The following is a 19704-nucleotide window of genomic DNA, read 5'->3' as shown; positions in this document are numbered from 1 at the left end:
TTTCAAGATGTACTGTTCAACGAGGTTTATTCTAGGTGGTCGAGAAGGTGCGTATCTTTATGCATATCATGGTGCATTGGATGGCTTATTTGACCCGACTCTGGCAGAAGCATTAGTGCTTAATGAAGCATTCTCTTGGATCAAGACATCAGGTTTATCTAGAGTTGAAGTCTGTACTGACTGCTTATCTGTTATCCAATAACTACAATCTTATGCTCTTTATAATTCTTATTTATCTGATGTAATTTCCTATTGCTCTGAGTTATTGCAAGAGTTAGAACTAGTTTCAATCTCTTTTATAAAACGTTCAGCAAATTCGGCAGCTCATTGCTTGGTACGAGCGGTTGTTTCTGAGTCTATTTGTAAGAAAGGGTATGTCCACCTCCATTCCTTATCGATATTCTTTTGGCCGATTCAGCATTCTAATAAAGTACTATTCTTTAAAAAGACTAATAATCACTTATTTAATTCAAGTACGTTTGATAATGAGTTTTTTCCTTCACTTAAATTAATTAATTAAATTAAAATCAGTTATTTTGATAAATTAAAATATTTAATTTACCATTTTCATTAAAAATTATCAACTAATATTATTTCTTAAAAATTTCATCATTCAATGGTCCTGTTTGGTAAAGAGCATTTTGGGATAAAAAGAGCGGTTTTGACCAACTTTAGAGGTTTGACCACTGAAACCGCTAATTGGAGTGTTTGGTGGAGAGAGGTTTGGGAGAGAGTTTTGGGATGAAAACGTTAATTTAGAAAAAGCTCTTAAAATGAGTTTTTTCAATTAGCGTTTTGCAATATTAAAATTAAGGGAAAAGTACAAAAATAAACCTTGTGGTTACACCTGTTTTCGAACAACACCTATGTGGTTTAAAAGTTTGCAAAATGGTACCATGAGGTTCATTCCGTTAGCAAATACATACCAAATTGACTAACGGTGTTAAAAGTCAAAAATAAAAGAGTTAATTTGGTCCTTATATTTATTTATTTTATAAATTAACGCCCCTTATTATTTAATTATCACAAACAAACCCTAAAATAAAAAATAAAAATCAATTATACCATCTTCTCCCTCTCTTTAATTTCTTATTTTTTTTCTTTTTTCTCTCTTTTTTCTCTTAATCTTTCTCTCTCTAAAATTAATTGAACCACTAAATAAACACCCTATTATTCCACCCTTACACATTAACTGATGGAAAATTGCAAATGACTCCAAAAGCATAATTCTTTAGAACAATCATAAGAACACACAACACAGAACAATGTGATCAATTACCATTATTACAATGTGATCAATTACCATTATTACAATACAATACAATACAATACAATAGTAAAAATATATATAAAAAAAACAAAATGAGCAGTTTCAGTACGTATTATTCATCAATTACCATTATTGAACTGAGAAATAAAATCAAATGAAATTGAAAACTCATCATTCAGCACTTAACATTAACAGGAGGAAGATCCGGATTAACCTCTGACCCGGACCCGATTTCTTAATAACCCGTCTAGCAAAAACCGCAAACCCGACACCGTGGCCACCAACAGCAGCAAGGAAAATGCCGCCGTTGAATGACATGACCGCCAGCATAACCAAGTAAGCTAATCCGGTACGAATTACGTACATCCCGGTCCGAAAAACTCCGGCAGCCACCTTATTTGTTCCGGGCTTGATGATGCTACAGTAATTGAACCACTCAACGACCAACGCTGTAAAAAAAGGAACATCAATGCTAAAGCATACATGGCGGAGCTTGAACCAGGCCATCCCTTGAAAAGAATTTCAGTTTTATGGCCCCAATAGAAGGTCATGTGCGTCAATGAATTCCGGTGAATGTGAAATGGGCTTGGGCTTGTGCCGGTGCCGGTGGCGTTCCACGCTGACACGGTGTTGGCGTGGTCAGCTCCCATTATTTAATTTTTGTTGTTGTTAAGAATGGTGGAGTTGGATTGGTTGATATGATGGAGGGGTTTTAAATTGAGAGGGAAATGGGTGAGACAGTGTCGTTTAAGAAAATAGTCTGAAATATGCATGAACTCTTGAGGAAGCAATCTATGGAAAAAGAGAGAGAGAGAGAGAGGAGTATTTTGTGATTTTGTGGCTCAATAGAGTGGTCCAGTTAACGTGGAAGAATGGAAAAATCGAGGTGTTTGTTTTGGTGGTTCAATTAATTTGTTTTTTTAGAGAGAAAGATTAAGAAAGAAAAAAAAAAAAAAAAACTAAAGAACATGATATAATTGTTTTTTATTTTTTATTTTGAGGTTTGTTTGTGATAATTAAATAATAAATGGGATAATTTATAAAATAAATAAATATAAGGACCAAATTAACTCTTTTCCCTTTGACTTTTAACACCGTTAGTCAATTTGGTATGTGTTTGCTAACGGAATGAATCTCAAGGTACCATTTTGCAAACTTTTAAATCATATGACTGTTTTCGAAAACAGCTGTAACACAAGGTTTATTTTTGTACATTTCCTTAAAATTAATGCCCCTATTCATCTTTTTACACAAACCGCTATTATCAAACGGCTAATGTAATCAGCTCACAGCTAACAGCTAATTCCCAAACAGGCCAATATTAGCTTCAATACTTATAGTGTTTAGTTTTAGCGAAATGAAAATTAATTGAAGTTAAATGTTAAATTAATTTAACTTCCATCTCTTTCCTCACTTTTCCATTCAGATTTGATCATTCCTTCCTTTCTCTCATCTCATCGTTCCGCTGCGTCATCACAGGCGGCCACCGACCACACCAACAATCCAGTTTCCGCAGAAGCTCGGAAATTCACTGAAGCCGATTGCAGCTCTGCTCTGCCACCACCGATCACAACGAGCACCACCAATTCCAATTGCAACAGCGCCACCACCGCCACCAGGTACATTCTTTCCCATTTCTTAAGTTACTCTTTTGTTCAATTCACTTCTTTTCAGCTGCAAGTTTGAATTAGTGTGTTAATAACTATGTTATTGCAATGAATATTGCTAAAATTGGGGAAGCATAGGATTATGTTAAAAAAATCGATTATGCATTACCTAAAATGCCGATAACTTGTTCTTAAATTCTCCATTAAAAAAAAAACAGAATCCTGCAATTGGCCCAATGTACAAATGTTGAGCCTTATTGGAAATGGGATTGCTCGTGTCACAGTAAGAGCCAGACTGCCAGAGACAGCACCAACAAAACCTCTCTGTTCATAGGTGTATATATATATATATATATATTAGACTTACCATTCTCATGGTTTTGAGGCATGCATATGCAAGCATTCTCAACCAGCTACCCATCTGCTATTTGGATATGTTTATTTGATCTTTGTGCAGTATAGTAATAGAGGTTTTTAATATGAATTTCCTTGAAGTGATGAAGCCCTTATATTGTTTAATATTCTGTGGATTGATTTAGGATGTCGATGGCATGTATCTATAGCCTATATCATAAACATTCCCTTTGATGAATCCCTTAACTTGTGTTTGATATTGGAAGTCCTCAATGGAGTTCACTTCCTCATTTTTTTGTTGCTTTGAGTATGGATATATTAATCATGCTTTACTATTAATACTCAATGTGCATAGTTTTGTAGATAACTGGGGTGAATATAGTCTTGGTTTCATTCAGGTTTGGCAAGTTTAGCTACAAGTAGAATGTTTTCTTTTTTTAAGGGATTTTTTCTAAAATTGTGATACTAGTTACATATGTTTTAAATCTTAGATATTAGAATTGCTCTAAATTATTTTGATGCCATCTACCTGCTATAATTTGAGTTGACTCGAGACTATTTGTATTGGTAAAAGCAGATAAAGGATCAATTTTGCCCCTTAGTTGGCTTGCATGATCAGTTTGGTCCAAAATCAAGTCTAGGTACCAAATTGGCCCTTCAACTTGGTATTTGAGATCAAATCTTCCCGAACTAGTGTTAGCATATGATTTTTGCTGTTTTTTTTACACATGCTACTTCCTCATGTTGACATGTGTCATTTTGGACTAATTTGACCCCAAATGCCAAGTTAAAGGGTCAATTTGATACCTAAACTTGATTTTGGCCCAAATTGATCCTACCAACCAACTTTAGGGACCAAATTGATTCTCTGTCCTGGTATGAACATATGATAGGGGAGATTTGTCTGCAAAGTAAAGAGGTGGGTGAGAAAATGAAGATGAAGCTAAATACTTCTATCTTAAGGAGCACAAGGGGTTTCCTCATGTGATCTAAATTGCAAAAAAATGGACCAGATCTGTTTTTATTCTCAGTATGGGGTATAATGGAAACCTAGAACTAGTTTCAAATGAATATATGTGAAAGCGAAATCAAATAAAAGTGAGACAAATTAGGAAGAGATCAGGGAGATTGAAATCTTTGATTTTTGTGTCTTACTAATTCGATGAGAGTTTGGATTTTAAATATGGAATGTTTCATTCTTCAAGTTTATATTTTTCACTTTTGATGCTTTTGCATGTGCTCTGGGATGGAGAAGCAGAACTCCATTTGTTTAATATCTGTGTTGTGATATTCATGCATGAAGTTCACAGGGGTGCTATTCTGTTAGAACTAGTATATTCTGGTACTTCTATAAGTTGAACTAAATTTACTCTCTTGATGTTTGAAATTTTAGGTCTTCCTCGTTTCTCTCATCTCCAGGGAGGGAAGGTTTGCCTACCAGGCTACCATCAATGAAATGTGATTTGTAGCATGCTTATGGGTAAGTTGATTGCTAATCAAATGAAAGTCCTCTTTTGTCATTTTTCTGATTCCATTTACTACTGGATTATCTTCCAGATTATTGGTTGATGCATTTTGGTCTGTTCCTGCGAATATAAAATACTATATGGTGAAACTAGGGCATATTCTTTGATTCATTACCATCATCATTAAGGGACATGGTTTTGCTATCATTGTTAAGTAGAGAACAAGGTTCCAATTTTCTTTGTGGTTGCCGGAAAGGATATAATTACCAGCAGAAGTTCAGTCTGGTGAATGTTAAATTGAAATGGGTGAAAGATAGGGCATTGGATGCTGTTGTGGCTGGGCAAGGAGAACTTAGGGCAACATGCAATCTTATTTCCATCATTTCTTCAGCTCCTCACAGTTGCCTTCCTATTTATTGCCTCACTCCACATCGTGGACAGCTTGGTCTGCCTCTTGATCTTAAGCTCTCTACATTTATTAGGAGATATCCTACTATTTTCCATGAGTCTCATATCCTTGATAGTGGAGGAACACGTGTACCCTGCTTCCATTTGACTACAGAAGTCCTGAATATTCACCAAGAAGAACGTTGTATCATTGAACAGACTCAAACAGATCTCGTTGAAAGGGTCTGCAAACTGCTGATGCTCACAAGGGATAGGGTTCTTCCATTACAAACAATTGACCAGCTAAAATGGGACTTTGGTTTACCATATGATTATTCTGAATTGGTTGCTCATAACCCGGATTTATTTTCTTCAGTTTGCCTTCCTGATGGTCGTACTGGCTTAAGACTCCGAGTTTGGAATGACTGCCTTGCTGTCTCCCAGTTGCAAAAAACATCTGGGCTTCAACAAATAGACGTGAAAAATAACTGCTTAGCCTTTCCAATTCGATTCACAAGGGGATTTGGGTTGAAGCGGAAGTGCATGAGATGGTTAGAGGAGTGGCAGAAGCTCCCTTATACTTCACCATACTGTAATGCATCTCATTTAGATCCACGTACAGATGTATCTGAGAAGAGGATTGTAGGAGTATTTCATGAACTTCTTCACCTTACAATACAGAAAAAAACGGAGCGTAAGAATGTGAGCAATCTCCGAACACCTTTGTCGCTACCTCAGAAATTCACTAAAGCGTTTGAGCGCCATCCGGGAATTTTTTACATCTCTATGAAGTGTGACACTCAGACTGTGGTCCTCAGAGAAGCATATGATGGCCAGCAACTCTTGCAAAAACACCCTCTTGTTGAAATCAGGGAAAAATACGCAAGCTTGATGGAAAGAGGGTTTCTGGATAGAAGTAAAGGCTTATACAAGGAAAACACAGCAGTTAGTCCAGAGGAATTATCAGATGGTGCTCATGGCAATGAATCCAATGGTTGTGGGTCTAGTCCGAAGGAAGAGCTGGATCCTGAGGTGCAGTTTCAACTGCATATGAATGACCAAATTTGTGATCCTTGCTGAGTTATATATCAATAAGTTGTTTTCTGAAAATCGAGAAAAGTAAACACCTTTTCGAAGAGTAAAGACACTCAACAAGTAGCCAATCTTTTGTTCACATTTACTTCATAAGGTTGTCAGCAATCTTATTGCTCACTCTTTCTTTCCCAGTTCTTATCAACTACTCTCGCTCCCAGTTGAGCATTATGTTCCCTCAACAGTGTGACACTGCAAAATCAAACACCGCCCTCTCTTTCTTGTGTAAAAAGGGTAGCCCAAGTTTCCATAACATGCTCAACTGAGGGGATGTCTCTTGCCAAGACATGTTCCTGGTCCTTTAACTCACCAGGCATAAACCTGAGCCCTGCTTGTTTTAAGCCCTTAGTGCTAATCTGGTGGAGAAAGTAGGATTCAATTGCTGCTTCACCAACGGTACGTGTTTCAGTTTGTTTTTGTGTCATGCTTGATTTTGTTTATTTGATGAAATTGAAGATAAGGGTTTGTGCTTCTAGGAATAATAGGATATGTACTATTCTTGTTTTAATGATTGTCTTACTTTAAGATTAGTGTACGGAAAGTTATAGTTACGGATGCTTGCAGTTTTTATCAGTTGTCTGGCTGTAACAGTTCTTGGTCAGAGTGGGATTTCATGACTTGCTACAATTGTGTGCTTAGATGATATAGCTCTAATTTGGTTGAAGTGACCAAGGTTTGTTCCTATGATTATTACATTTAACCCTCAAGAATATTAGCCTAGTCTTTAATTTGTATAATTTTGGGGATGTCACTTAAATTGCTCGATCATAAATTAGTGTAGTTTCTGAACGCCTATACGATTTACTGGATATGATTTGGACATGCATTTCGTAAGGTCATCTTCTGTGAAGTTTACGAGAGAAACTATGTATAAATGCTATATTATTTGCTGGTACATTCTTGGAGATCAGGTTCATAACAGTTAATTTATATATGCATACATGTCTTAGCGCTAGCTTCAACCCCCCAAATCCAAAAATGGTATTTGATATCAAGATTTAAAACCCATTTTGTGCAATACTGGATTTTACAATTTCGCAGTGTAAAAGCGTATAAATATCTGCAAGAAGAATTGACAGTCCTATTGAGAAAGTTGCAGACAACTGTTAGTTTGCATTTGCATTCGCAACACGATATAAACGATAGAGTTTGTGATTTTTGCTGATTTATGTTGGTGCAGCTGTTTTTTGGGCTAGATCCTGCATTTCCAAGTCCAAGGTGCTTGACAGACCTGTTTCGGATCGTGAAAATTAAGCAGAAGCATTGACCTGAAAGCATTGAGACACATTCCTTGGAAATTTCAAGATCATAAAACATTTTGTTTTTCTTTTTGTAGTTTCTTTTTACTCCAACAAATAGTTATGAAGTGTTAAAGATTATAGCATCTATTATTAACTAGTTTTTGTTAATTCTCGTATTATAAATAAAATTATAAGATTTCTTGCTTGATTGTTTAGTTTGCTTGGTTTTCTATATTGATGTCAAAATCTTTTCAAAACTAACAAGATTGATTAATGTCTCCAAAGTTACATCTTTTATTCGATATCTTCTCAAGATTAACTCCTGTTTCTATTAAAAAAAATATCCATGTAAGTTTTTTTCTTGATAATGATAAATAGCGTTTTTAATTGAACATCTATAAAATACAAGTGATCAACAGTTTCTTAAAGTAAAATCATGAAAATAGATTTACAGCAATCCAAGAAAAAGAAAATACAATACAAAAATGGCTCTTTCAGTTCCTATTACAGCCTATGAATTTCCATAAATCTAACCAAAACTTTCTGAACTTCACTAGGACCTAGAAATCATAATCCTTCAAAAAAACAAAAATTACCCACAATAAAAAGGGGATTCTGCAGTGGTGTGTTTGACTTGAGGCACTTAAACAAAATTTGATATGTTACAACAATAAGAAAGAATCCATTTCAGGAAGATCTTCCCTTTTTGTGTTTGTGATTATTGTCACTGTCTTTTCCTTTTCCACTACCTGTCTGAGCTTTCTTTGGTGCCTGAGACCCAATTAAAAACATATAAAATTTAGCAAATATCAACCTCTATTAACTAACATAATATGAAATTTGAATTTTTGAATCTCTACAATACCCCAATTGAGAAAGACTTAAGAGGGTCTCTATTTCTCTTAGATTTCCTCTTATTAGAACTCTGATTCCGGCGACTGGTGTTATTATTTCCCATTGCAGCCCTAGCAATCTTGATCATTTTGCTTGCTTCTTTTGTTGTTGAATCCATTAGGTAATCCGGCACGTCTCGGAGATGCGGAGCTGGAGGTTTCTTGCTCAAACTCTTGTCATGTTTCAATAGATCTGTTGCAATGAAAGCTCAAAGCTCAATAATTTTGACCATACTTAACAGGAAATGGTTAATAATAGTCATATGAAACAAATCACATCACCTAAGTCCTTTGGATTTGCTTGGAAATGAGCTTTCAACCTTCAAAAACAGAAGCAAGTCAGCACGAAATACAATTGAGTAATGTCAAATTAATTAAAAAGAAATACCTATAATAATTCAATATTTTAATTAGATACAAATAGGTATAATTTTTTTAATTAGTGTTAAAATTAGACTTATTAAATATAAAAGTTCATATTAATATTTAGAATATATATATATATATATATATATATATATATATATATATATAACTTTAATAGTAATTTCGGGTTCCCCATGGAGTTGGGGGTGGAGATCCACGCAGGGCAGGGAAGGCATTCCCCATCCCCGTCCCAATTTTGGGGATAAATTTCCTATATATCCCCACCCCGTTGGTTAACTTTTTTGGGGACGTCAGGGCAGATCCCTAGCAGGTACGGGAATACCTTCCCTGTTAACAACCGTACTAGCATGCTTGAGCACAGCTTGAAAAAAAGATCAAGCATGTCAGAATAAACAAAGATTATGTGTTAATAAGAAAATAAAGATAAAATTTAATATCACCCTATTGTAAATTGCAGGAAAGATCCAAACAAGCGGATAAATACTCACTTCTCAGAGTTAATAATCTCGTTCCTCAAATCTTGGGCTCGTGCTTCTCTGACAGCAAGTTTAGTCACACTCTTCGCAGTATCCTGCAAATGATTTTTGGTTATTCCATAAAAAAAAAAAATTAAAAAGACCTTCAATTTACTTGCTATACAAGAAATATTATTCTGAAACTCAGATTACAAAAATTGACAAAATTGGATAAAGAAAAAGCTTTATCATCTTTTTTCCCATTTATCTCATATCCTTCTACCTTCATGAATTTTGGCCAATTTAGTAATAGTAACTAATAAGCCAAAAGTTTAAACCCCATTTAATCACAACAATGTCAAAAGAATGATTTGTTTTGTTCAATTGTATTAAAATAAAAATAAAAAACAATCCATCACTAGATGGATTGAGTGGGGATTTCAAGGGATCCTGGGTTCAGAACCCAACCTCTCCCACAATTTCATCAAAAAAAAAAAAAAAAAATCAGTACAAATTTTTGTTCTTTATCTTTTAATTGCACCAAGTATAAAAATATTAATTTATTCAAATAAATAATAATTGATCAAAAACATATATTCAGAAAGGATAAAAATTCTGAACAAAATATTATTAGTCATTCATATTAGTATCTGAAATAGGTAGAAATCGTATAATGTTTTTTTGCTTATTAGGCCATCTTCTAAGTTCTACACATTTTCAATTATCTCACTAGATAAACCAAAATGGTTATAAAAAAATTAAGAGTAGAAGAGAAAATAAAAGAATGGGCAATTAAATTTCAGGACTTTTATAACATTTTATAAAACAAAAATAAAATTTAATTGAGACTGAAGACCAAATCAACTATGGACAGCAAAAGTTGTTGAACCCAACTTTTCCTTGACTCGAATGCTCAAAATGGAAAATAAGGTCACATATATTGACAAGTTTTCCAGCGAAGGAAAAGCACAAGAAGTTGTCTACAAGAATAAGCTAGTACAAGTAAAACCTCTATATAAGCTAGTACAAGAATAAGCTATTTGTATAACAATTGAGAGGTTATTACTAAATAGAGTTTGGTAATAGAGGTTATTACCAAGTTGGGACCGAGTTTTTTTATAACAAAATAGAGGTTATTCCTATATAGAGTATTCCTATATAGAGGTTTTACTGTAACTTGAACTTGTAAGTACACCTAGGCACCAGAACAACAAAAAGAACAATCCCATAATGATCTTTCATGACCTTAGCAAATGTTTTTTCATTTACTTTTCAGCCACATGGAAAAAGTAACATAATGTATGCAATTAAATAAAAGAATCAAAATATACCTCGGCTCTGTATCGTAAAGACTCCACAGCATTCTTGGTAAGTAAAGGGAAAGGAGAAATAAGATTTGAATCCTTGTTCTCCTCATCCCCTAAAAGCTCTTTTACATCTTCAAAAATTTCCATGTCATTTGGAGAAACCTACCAAATAATCAAGAATTAGAATGGAAAACTTTGAAAAACAATGCAAAACAAATTCAAAATAAGAAAACAAAATTTGAATGTACATTCTCATCCATATGAGGAGTCTCCAAAGTAAGAAAAAAAACATACACACCAAAAAAAAGCATATTACATATTATCCTTTGAAATAATGAAATCTAATATAACTATCCACCAGATACCTTGGGATCCCTTTGATCTCAACCAAATTAATAGAGGAGAACGGCAGGGATCTCATCGAGAAGATTACAACTCAAATTTCCGCATAGACTCGTAAATTTCTTTGTACTGAAGGAAGTGCAGCTCACCTAAAAGGGGAATGGCAGCCAGTATGGCTGTTCACGTGTAAGTTTGGATTTAACTTTTTTTTCTCTCTAGTGCTAAATAAACAACAAATTGCTAGGTACTGGCTGACTTTTCTTGAGGAGTTCGACATGATACACAGATGTATTGTGTAAAACAAGTCTAACAATTCCTCAATGTTTTACAAGTCTAAGTTCTATAATGACAAGTGAGAAATGATACTATCAGCTTTTAACATAAGCAAACTAAGACAGCTTCTGGGTAATGTTGTTGTCGTCTCTTTTCCGGAACCCAAGACTTTTCCAGAGGAAGCTTTTGAGCTGAATCTAACAAGTTTTTGGTTCTGCGGAAAGCAGATATATATAATAAAGGGAAGAACCCATGGAACTGTACAAGGAAAGTAGATGAAGTTAGATTACCGCTCGCTCAGTGTAGTTGAACCTTCGAGTTTTTGCTTTACAATTTAGCATTGTCTATAATATTGATTTTCTCCTAAAATTTCCATTTATTGACTTAAAAAAAAAGGCAGTGAAACAGAGAGGAACATGTGACCTGACAATCATTAAATGATATGACCACAGGTGTGTGGACATGTATATGTGCACATGTCATGGACAGATAAGTCAATTCAGCTAAGATTTTATTTAACATGCAATACATCTTAATCTCCAAGATCAACTCACAAGAGAGATTGAAGTGCCAGTATTGTATGCTCTTCCAGTACGCCCAATTCTATGTACATATCCTTCAGCATTTAGAGGCATATCGAAATTTACAACCTACAAAAACGGAGAAGAATTAACAATGATAATGGAAACAAGACAAGAAATGCATTCCGCTATTCATGTGGAAAAAAGAGAGAAAATTACCAACTTAAGACAACATATGCAAGCCAACTAGTAAATCTACTGTAAAACGATTCAAAATCCACTAACATAATCAGAAATGTAAAGACTAAAAATTCCTTGTCACTAAAATTAAAATCAAGAAAATGATGTATTGTCCCCACAGGGACATTCATGTGGATAAAAGAGAGGAAATTACCAACTTAAGACAACATATGCAAGCCAACTAGTAAATCTATTGTAAAACGATTCAAAATCCACTAACATAATCAAAAATGTAAAGACTAAAAATTCCTTGTCACTAAAATTAAAATCAAGAAAATGATGTTTTGTCCCCACAGGGACAGCCCACACACTGGTCTAACAGACAAACACCCTGCAACTCCAAAACATAACTATTTGTATTATAATGCTTCAAAGGTGACTCAAACACAATTAGTTGTGAACCTTGGCATGACTAACAAACTGTTACTGGTATGAGACTGGTATCATGTTATGGGACCTTATACCCTTAAATCTTTAGGAATATTATCTTTGGATGTCTTCCTGCCTTGTTTTCCTATTTGAATAGCTAGGGTTAGTTATGTAGAGCCCTGGGATCTCTAGAATTATATTCTGAATATTATTTCTTGTTTAGTTATCTATCCCTTAAATAGGACTACAAGCTGAAAATAGACACAATCAAACTCTAACTAAAACAGAATTCTAACCTAATCAAATAAGCTAACGAAACAGCATTGTAGTTTATCAAATAAGCTAGGAAAAACAAATCTACTTATGGGCAGATTTACTCCAGCGTGAATACTCATGGAGCGGGCCCTAGATTGGGCCTAATCATCAAACACAAACTAATGTCACAATGTAACTTTAAGAAGTTGGCCATGGCAAGTAACAGACAGAAGTGGCACTTTAGGCATTAGAAGGTGATAGTTTATTATATTTCTTTGTTTGTTAGCTTCATGTAATCTTTCTCCCTTTATTTGAAGTGATTTAATTATAAAAAGTGTATACTTTTCACAATCTAAATAAACTAAGGAAACCTCTGAATATATGTATATACAATTATTAGTGGTTAAGGAGGAAGAGGAACCTTCATTAATTTCAATCATCAACACCAAGACTGAAACATTGCGGGTCTTCCTGCTAACTTCTAAGTGCTACTTTAATGCTAGAACATTACTAAGCTGAAAAATACGTCCACTGATAATCTCGTAATCAATATAACAAGTTCATTACCCAAGATGCAGAAAATCATATATGAACCTAAGGAAAAATACTGCTATGATTAAACCATAGAAACTTCTAATTATAATTCAACTCACAGTACAGTCCTCGTCAAAAAGCAAAGAATGCGGATTAGTAGCTTACCGTGTATACATTTTTGAAATCAATGCCCCTCACCACTCCAAATTCAGAGTCCAACATTTTCTTAACACGTTTTTTAGGGTTTTTGGACTCAACATCTTCTGCTGGTAACTTCTCTTTTGTGTCCTTATCATCTGTTGCTATCAAATAATCAAAAAGGCCAGCATTGAATTCCTGAAGAAACAGATAAGACAGAAGTAAGCACAAAATCCCTTCCCATCATTATAATAACAATGATAATATTTATTTATTTTAAAAGATAAAAAGACCCAATATAGATACTGAATTAAGTTAAAACAGTTATTTGAAATGTACCTCAAGCATATGAAGACGAGAATTCTGTGGCAACTCAGCATTTAGAACAGCAGACTTGATTCCAAACTGCAAAATGTTAAATAGCAATATTAAAACACAGAGACGGAGGAAGGAAAAAATTCATAACTATGAGGGATTCTCACGATTTCATTTACTTAACAGTTCGCATTAACAGATTAACTTCAATGGAAATAGCAGAGACACTAATATGCCAAAATTAGGATCTCTACAACGCACATGGACGCATAGATGCAGCTAGAATAAAAAACTGAATCAAGTGAAGCATGCAGTTTAGGAATCAGTTTCCAGATTATCCAATAAAATAATCAATGTGACAATTTCAAAAATAAAACAAAAAACAACAGATAAAGTACCCAGTCATTGAACACCTGAAGCACATTCAGATCTAATAGGAAAAAGATGCAGCTTTTCACGGATCAAGCGAGAAACATGGAAGAATCATAATATTAGCGATTTGTCCTTACAATGCCAAACATATCATATCCTGATTCAGCTATTTGTCTAGATAATGTTCATCTTGCTAGAAAACATCATCCAAAAGAACAGCAAAGGCTAAGCAGAAAATGCTGATGACATTTTAGATATACAATGGAGGGTTTGTGAAGTTGTCAAAATACCTTTTCCAGAAACAGTTTCAGCCTGAAACTCATGTCAATGGTATTTGTAAAAATTAGAACTTTTTTCTGAACCAGCTCGAGCTTCAAAAGAGCAAGAATGTGGAGTAACTTGTCACGGTCATTGCATGATATCTGAAACATAATATGAAATAGAAATAATTAGGATCGAAATCATGCACAATATCAATAGAACAACCCAAAACACGCACTTCCACAAAACTATGAAACTCCGCTGTCATCTTTAAATAGAACAACAAAAATTGTTTAATGCAAAATTTAGCTAGACAGATTCTCAAGAAAAAACATTCGAGAAGAAAAGCTTAACAGTCTCTCGACAAGTATAAAATTCAAAAAAAAAAAATCATTTAAAAGAGGCATATATTGAAGAGAACTACCGCATTTGCTTTGTACAGTGCCAGAAAGTCTAAATTAAATTTGGAATCTTACGCATTATAAATCATGGAGTTGCGCAAATCACTTAGGATTCAAATATGGCAGAAGAATAATTAATAAATTTGGTTTCAAATTTTTTATAACACTGGAAGAGATTAAAGATTATGGTTTCTGCAACAAATAGATGCGAGGGAGGGGAAATGACAGAAAAGAAATAATTGAAGGGAGAAAATAAAAAAACATTGTACTTTTCCTTTCATTGAGAAACCATTAATTCTACTTCTCTTCCTTTAAGAACTAAAAGTTCAGATGGAATAAACTAAAGTAAGGTTGGTGTGGAGGGAACACATGGGGCAGCAAAATTTCTACCCAAACTAGGAAGAATATGTGGTGAATTATTGATTTACTGCAATAAAAAGCTTTCTAAAGGGAAAAAGTTAGAATTCAAAATCAAAATGCATATTACGCTTTTTTTTTTTTTTAAGAATAAATCTCTCATCCTCAAATCTCCCTTTTTACGAAAAAGAAATTCCCCATTCCCTTGATATATGGACGCCTATTTTCGTTTCCTATTCTCCGCTTTTCACTTTGCTAGCAATGCTGTGGAATTTGTTTAGGGTTTAAATATTAGGTGATACACCACAGATAATGTGAGCTTCAGTTTTATTCGTTAACAATGTCAAGAGGCACATGACAATGAGGAATTTGGCTACAAAGCTAATCCTAGTGATTGTAGCAGCAGAATACGAAAAAAGAACGCAGAAAGGAAAGCTTAACTAAAATTTTGCAACATGTTCCGTGAAAAACATTTCACATTAAAATGGTCAAACAGTAATTGCAATTTATCAAGTCAGCTTCTAGGATTTTTTTTTATTATGTTTAAGATTCGTCAAACTAAATGAAAAAGGCAAACTAATAAAAAAACAAAAAAAAATCTCACAAATCTGCAATAAGATTGGGGGGATATTTTACCGAAAATTGCTGAACATTTTTGGGGATAGCTTCATCTTTATCACCTTCCACTTCTGGCAAAGTCAAAATGTGTGGATTGTGCAGAATTAGCTTCTTCAGTTTATCAACATCGGCACTGCCAAACATCAGATTCGATATATAATCAGAAATATTATACATGAAAATTCTCAATTTCATGGATAGACAATATATGATGATGTCCATAGTGAAAATACCCCATTATCTTTTTTCACATCCCATGAGAAACATGTCAATTATGTTGAGGATTAGCGGAAAGAGTCAAAATTACAGGGAACCTTATATCATGATGCTAGTTAAAAACCCATGAAGACATAATCCACAAGCGTGATGGCCATTTTGAATTTGAAATTACACTAAGACATCGATGGGAAAGAGTCTCGTAGACAACATACCTTGATGTAGCAGACATAAGAAGGCACTGACAACGTCTAGGAAGAAGAGCTGACAGAGCTCTTATATCATCTTCATAGCCAAAAGACAATAGAAGATCTGCCTGAAAATAAACAAAAATTAATAACCTAACTAAGATTGAATCAGGTCCATGAATATAAGAAATAGTCTAAAAGGATAATTCCATGGAGGATCCCCCATAATCTTAAGAGTGGCAACAATATAGTCCTAAGATCAATAATTGCTAAAAAGGTCCAATAATACATTAAAGAAAAAACCCATGGCATATGTGATATTTGACTAAATCCATATAGACAAACCACAGTAATTTTCACTACACTATGCAAACGCAACCAGCTAACATAACAAGATTCAATTATCCAGAGCAGAAAGGTTCTCACCTCATCAAGAACAAGAATGTCAAGTGAATCATTTATGGATGCTGATTCAAGTATCCCAGAGGACAAGCACTTAACTACACAAGCAGGAGTAGATACAACAATATCAGGAGGTCCAGCCAATGCAGTCCGCTGCAAATCAGAAATCAGCCTAAAGTCAGCAACTAAATTCAATAACAAATCACTCTCCCAGAAAAATGAAGGAGACAATACCAACCAAATCAGAGATAGGCATTTTGCTTGTTAACTGTACAGCTTTTAACTGCACTTTACACCATTCAATGTGTGATATAACCTCCGTATGGACCTACAAGTACACATTAATGATTAGTCGATAAAAAGAGAAAATAACAATAAATCATGGTTAAATTTGTACCTGCTGACATAATTCCCTAGTTGGGACAAGAATGAATGCAGATGGGGCAAGCTTCTTCTTAGAACCAGAATCTGAAAACAGCTTTTGAAGCAAGGGAAGAAGGTATGCTAAGGTCTTCCCCGACCCTGTCTTTGCTCTAGCAACCACATCCTTCCCTTCCTATAAACATGAAAAATCACAGATGAAGAACAATTAACCAAAATGAAGAAATAGCAACATATAAAAGGAAGTAGGAACTGCTGATTGGTTCCATAATTCAAAGAAAATCAGAAACATAAACTTACAAGTATAAGAGGAATAGCGACTTGCTGAATTGGAGTTGGCTGGGTAATACTGATTTCCCTCTTGCTTAAAGCCCGAATTAGACGAGGATCCAACCCGAGTTCTTCGAATGTATTCTTTTGTTCTTCATCCTCCGAATCCCCTTCTCTCATTTCTTCTTTTTGTTCAGTATTCTCTGGTATCTCTTCGGTTCTAGCCATCAGAAGAAAGTTACAGAGTAGTTACAGATCCAATATAGAGCTCAAAATTAAACACAATGCAAAATCAAAAACTTGCACTAAAGCACCACAAGGCATGTTGAATTTAAACAGAAATAAAGTTTCAGCCATATGAGCTAGCTTCATTTTGCATCATTCTGTTTTCCATAAACTATGAAACTCTCACATATCATGGACAAGGGAAATAATACCTCGGATTCATATCTACTTGTGTTCTGTCCTTCACGTAGAAAACCAGCACTTTGACACAGTCAGTCCCTATCCAAATTTATAACCAATTAACAATTAGGAAGAATATTGCATTAAAGCCCAAAATCGCACCCCCATTTACAGAGAAAAACTCAAACCATAGAACCCTGGAAATTTAACTGAAATTAATTGGAAAGATTAAATCAACTCAGTTATCGACACCTCTACCATTAATTTGAACCACAAGAAGCCATTAAGTTCATCAATTTGAATCAAATTTCAAAGATAAACATTGCAAAAACGGAGTACAGAGACACGCAAAACACCCAAATAATTTCAGAAATTAAAGATATTAGGGATGAAATGTGTACCACAGTCAAGACTCAACCATTCAATTAACAATTCAATAAACCATATCGAGCACTTTAAAACTCAGATATCACAGTCAAGACTCAACAGATATTTTGTTATCAACATTTTGCAGGGATTGAAATAAACTCACCTAAAAGTGGAAGCTTCTGGGGCTCGCAGTTGAGAAGAGTCGCCGGAAGAAATTGGCAGGAAGTAGAGAAGGAAAGAGAGAGCCGAGCCGAGCGTCGCCGTAGGGAACAGTCCGTCCAGGAGAGAGGCGAGATAGCAAGCGCCGTCTGCTTCTTTTTAGAGTTCAAGTCCAAGAGTTTTTACTTTTTACTTTAGGTTTTTAGGTTTTTTTTTATTTGAATTGAATTGAAAGCTAAAGTAGTCTGTATATATTATTTTATTTTTTTTAATATGCGATAACAATACAAATGTCTTTTTTTTTCTTTTTTTTTAAGAGTAAGGCGCTATTCCTTCTAAAAAAAATTAATGAAGATTAATACATAATTAATATAGAATTAGTGATAATTAATGTAGGTGAATATGTAATAAAAAAAAAAAAAAAAGAGAGTCTCTTACCAAAATTATGTAAGAAGATACGTCCGATGAGAGCGGGTAAAAGAGACTCGTAATTGTTCTCAAGGAAAACATACATACGTCTCAACGGTTCTAAAAAAAATATCAAAAGACGTCTTTATAACCATTCATAAATTGGAACAAATACAATTAAATAGCAATAAATACAATTAAGTGACAATTAATAAAGATTTGACTATTCGAATACACTATAATTAGGGGATGTTTGATTGCTCTTTTTCATGCTCATATTTGCCTTTTCACTTTAAAATGGAGAATTTTAGGTTTGGTTAGTTATTTCATGTTTGCCTTTTACATCTAAAAAAACAACATTAGGTGTTGGTTAATGATCTCATGTTTGTCTTTTACACCCGAAAAACAGCCTTTTACAAAAGCAGAGAATCTCTGTTTTTTAGAAAAACAGCTTTTCCCAACAGCAAACAGTAGGTAAAACAAACAGACCCTTAATGTCAAAGGTTAAAAAAAACTTATATAAATACCCTCACTCATATTCCAAAATTCAAATCTAACGTAAAAATTGACTAGTGAAATTGAATGAATGATAAATTTAGTGAGTTACTAAACCTAGCCACTAATTTATACTTATAGCCCCGTGAATTATCCGAACTACCCTTTGCACTAAATTTGAAAAAACCCAAAACCTCTCAAGAACCCTATACGATTTTTGCTCAAATCCGAACAAATTAGTGAACCGAATCATGGATGGTGACAGAAACCGTAAAGGAAAAGCTAAAGTGGTAAGATTTACCGCTTTATTTCGTTGATTTTTAGAACAAAATGAATCTGTGGGGGGGGGTTATAAATTCGTCAGAATCGCAGTCGGACGTATGAGAATCACGCCCGATCTGTGGTTCAGGCGTATAAGTATCACGCCCGACCAGTGGCGCGGGCGTGATAGCCACATGCCCGCACCAATGGTAGGGCGTGATACGCATACGCCCGAACCACTGATAGGGCGTGATGTTCATACGCCCGTACCACTGATAGGGCGTGATGTTCATACGCCCGACCAGTGGTTCGGGTGTGATTCCCTTACGCCCACGTTGTTTTTTAATAAAAATTTATATTATTTAAAATTTTAGTAATTTAGTGTAATTTTATAATTTTAGTTTAATTTTAGTATAGTATTAGCATGATTTTTACAATTTTATTAATTTAGGGTAATTTTATAAATTTAGTATAATTTAGTATAAATTGATTATAACTTTAGTATAATTTATTATAATTTTATAATTATAGTATAATTACAATTATTTACAATTGTATTAATTTAGTAGTATTTTAGTATAATTTTATAAATTTAGTATAATTTACATTATTTACAATTTTATTAATTTAGTGTAATTTTTTTTGCCGACGGAGCGGCCTACTAGGGGTGGGAAATCCATCCCGTCATCAGCTCG

At 34.2% G+C, this 19704-nt stretch overlaps 2 protein-coding genes across 5 annotated transcripts; one reads left to right on the top strand and one right to left on the bottom strand.

Annotated features, from left to right (window-relative positions):
- The first annotated feature begins 2648 nt into the window (after positions 1 to 2648).
- On the top strand, positions 2649 to 7623 carry LOC136223284 (protein WHAT'S THIS FACTOR 9, mitochondrial). 3 transcript variants are annotated; one of them, XR_010685894.1, is made up of 4 exons: positions 2649 to 2889; positions 4625 to 4711; positions 4789 to 6572; positions 7357 to 7623. XR_010685894.1 is itself a non-coding variant. In XM_066011212.1 (3 exons), the coding sequence occupies exon 3, from the start codon at positions 4890 to 4892 to the stop codon at positions 6162 to 6164; it is 1275 nt and encodes a 424-aa protein (XP_065867284.1). In that variant the 5' UTR covers positions 2649 to 2889; positions 4625 to 4711; positions 4789 to 4889; the 3' UTR covers positions 6165 to 6727. The 3 variants fall into 3 exon arrangements, 1 of the variants encoding a protein (XP_065867284.1); XR_010685895.1 differs by having other exon boundaries at positions 4625 to 6572; XM_066011212.1 differs by lacking the exon at positions 7357 to 7623 and having other exon boundaries at positions 4789 to 6727.
- A 223-nt stretch (positions 7624 to 7846) lies between these two features.
- Positions 7847 to 18053, bottom strand: LOC136223400 (DEAD-box ATP-dependent RNA helicase 16). Of its 2 annotated transcripts, XM_066011362.1 has the most exons (17): positions 17850 to 18053; positions 17350 to 17416; positions 16943 to 17132; positions 16659 to 16817; positions 16500 to 16589; positions 16286 to 16414; positions 15887 to 15987; positions 15474 to 15588; positions 14109 to 14240; positions 13471 to 13536; positions 13159 to 13329; positions 11629 to 11724; positions 10484 to 10621; positions 9186 to 9268; positions 8593 to 8630; positions 8283 to 8503; positions 7847 to 8188 (listed from the first exon to the last, which is right to left on the bottom strand). In XM_066011362.1, exons 2-17 carry the CDS (start codon positions 17358 to 17360, stop codon positions 8105 to 8107), a joined length of 1824 nt encoding a protein of 607 aa, XP_065867434.1. In that variant the 5' UTR covers positions 17361 to 17416; positions 17850 to 18053; the 3' UTR covers positions 7847 to 8104. The 2 variants fall into 2 exon arrangements, with proteins under 2 accessions (XP_065867434.1, XP_065867435.1); XM_066011363.1 differs by lacking the exon at positions 17350 to 17416.
- Between the last annotated feature and the right edge of the window lie 1651 nt (positions 18054 to 19704).

The sequence above is a fragment of the Euphorbia lathyris genome, chromosome 3 (assembly GCF_963576675.1).
Source record: "Euphorbia lathyris chromosome 3, ddEupLath1.1, whole genome shotgun sequence".
NCBI classification, from domain to species: domain Eukaryota; kingdom Viridiplantae; phylum Streptophyta; class Magnoliopsida; order Malpighiales; family Euphorbiaceae; genus Euphorbia; species Euphorbia lathyris.
This window is presented reverse-complemented; position numbering and strand designations above follow the sequence as displayed.

Bases quoted from the DNA above. Each gene is read 5' to 3' on its own strand.
- LOC136223284 (XM_066011212.1), top strand. From the start codon at position 4,890: ATGGTTTTGCTATCATTGTTAAGTAGAGAACAAGGTTCCAATTTTCTT.
- LOC136223400 (XM_066011362.1), bottom strand. The intron at 16,818-16,942 runs GTAAGTTTATGT...TCATGTTTATAG, and splicing joins TCGCTATTCCTCTTATACTT to GAAGGGAAGGATGTGGTTGC. The intron at 15,589-15,886 runs GTATGTTGTCTA...GATGTTTGGCAG, and splicing joins CTTATGTCTGCTACATCAAG to TGCCGATGTTGATAAACTGA.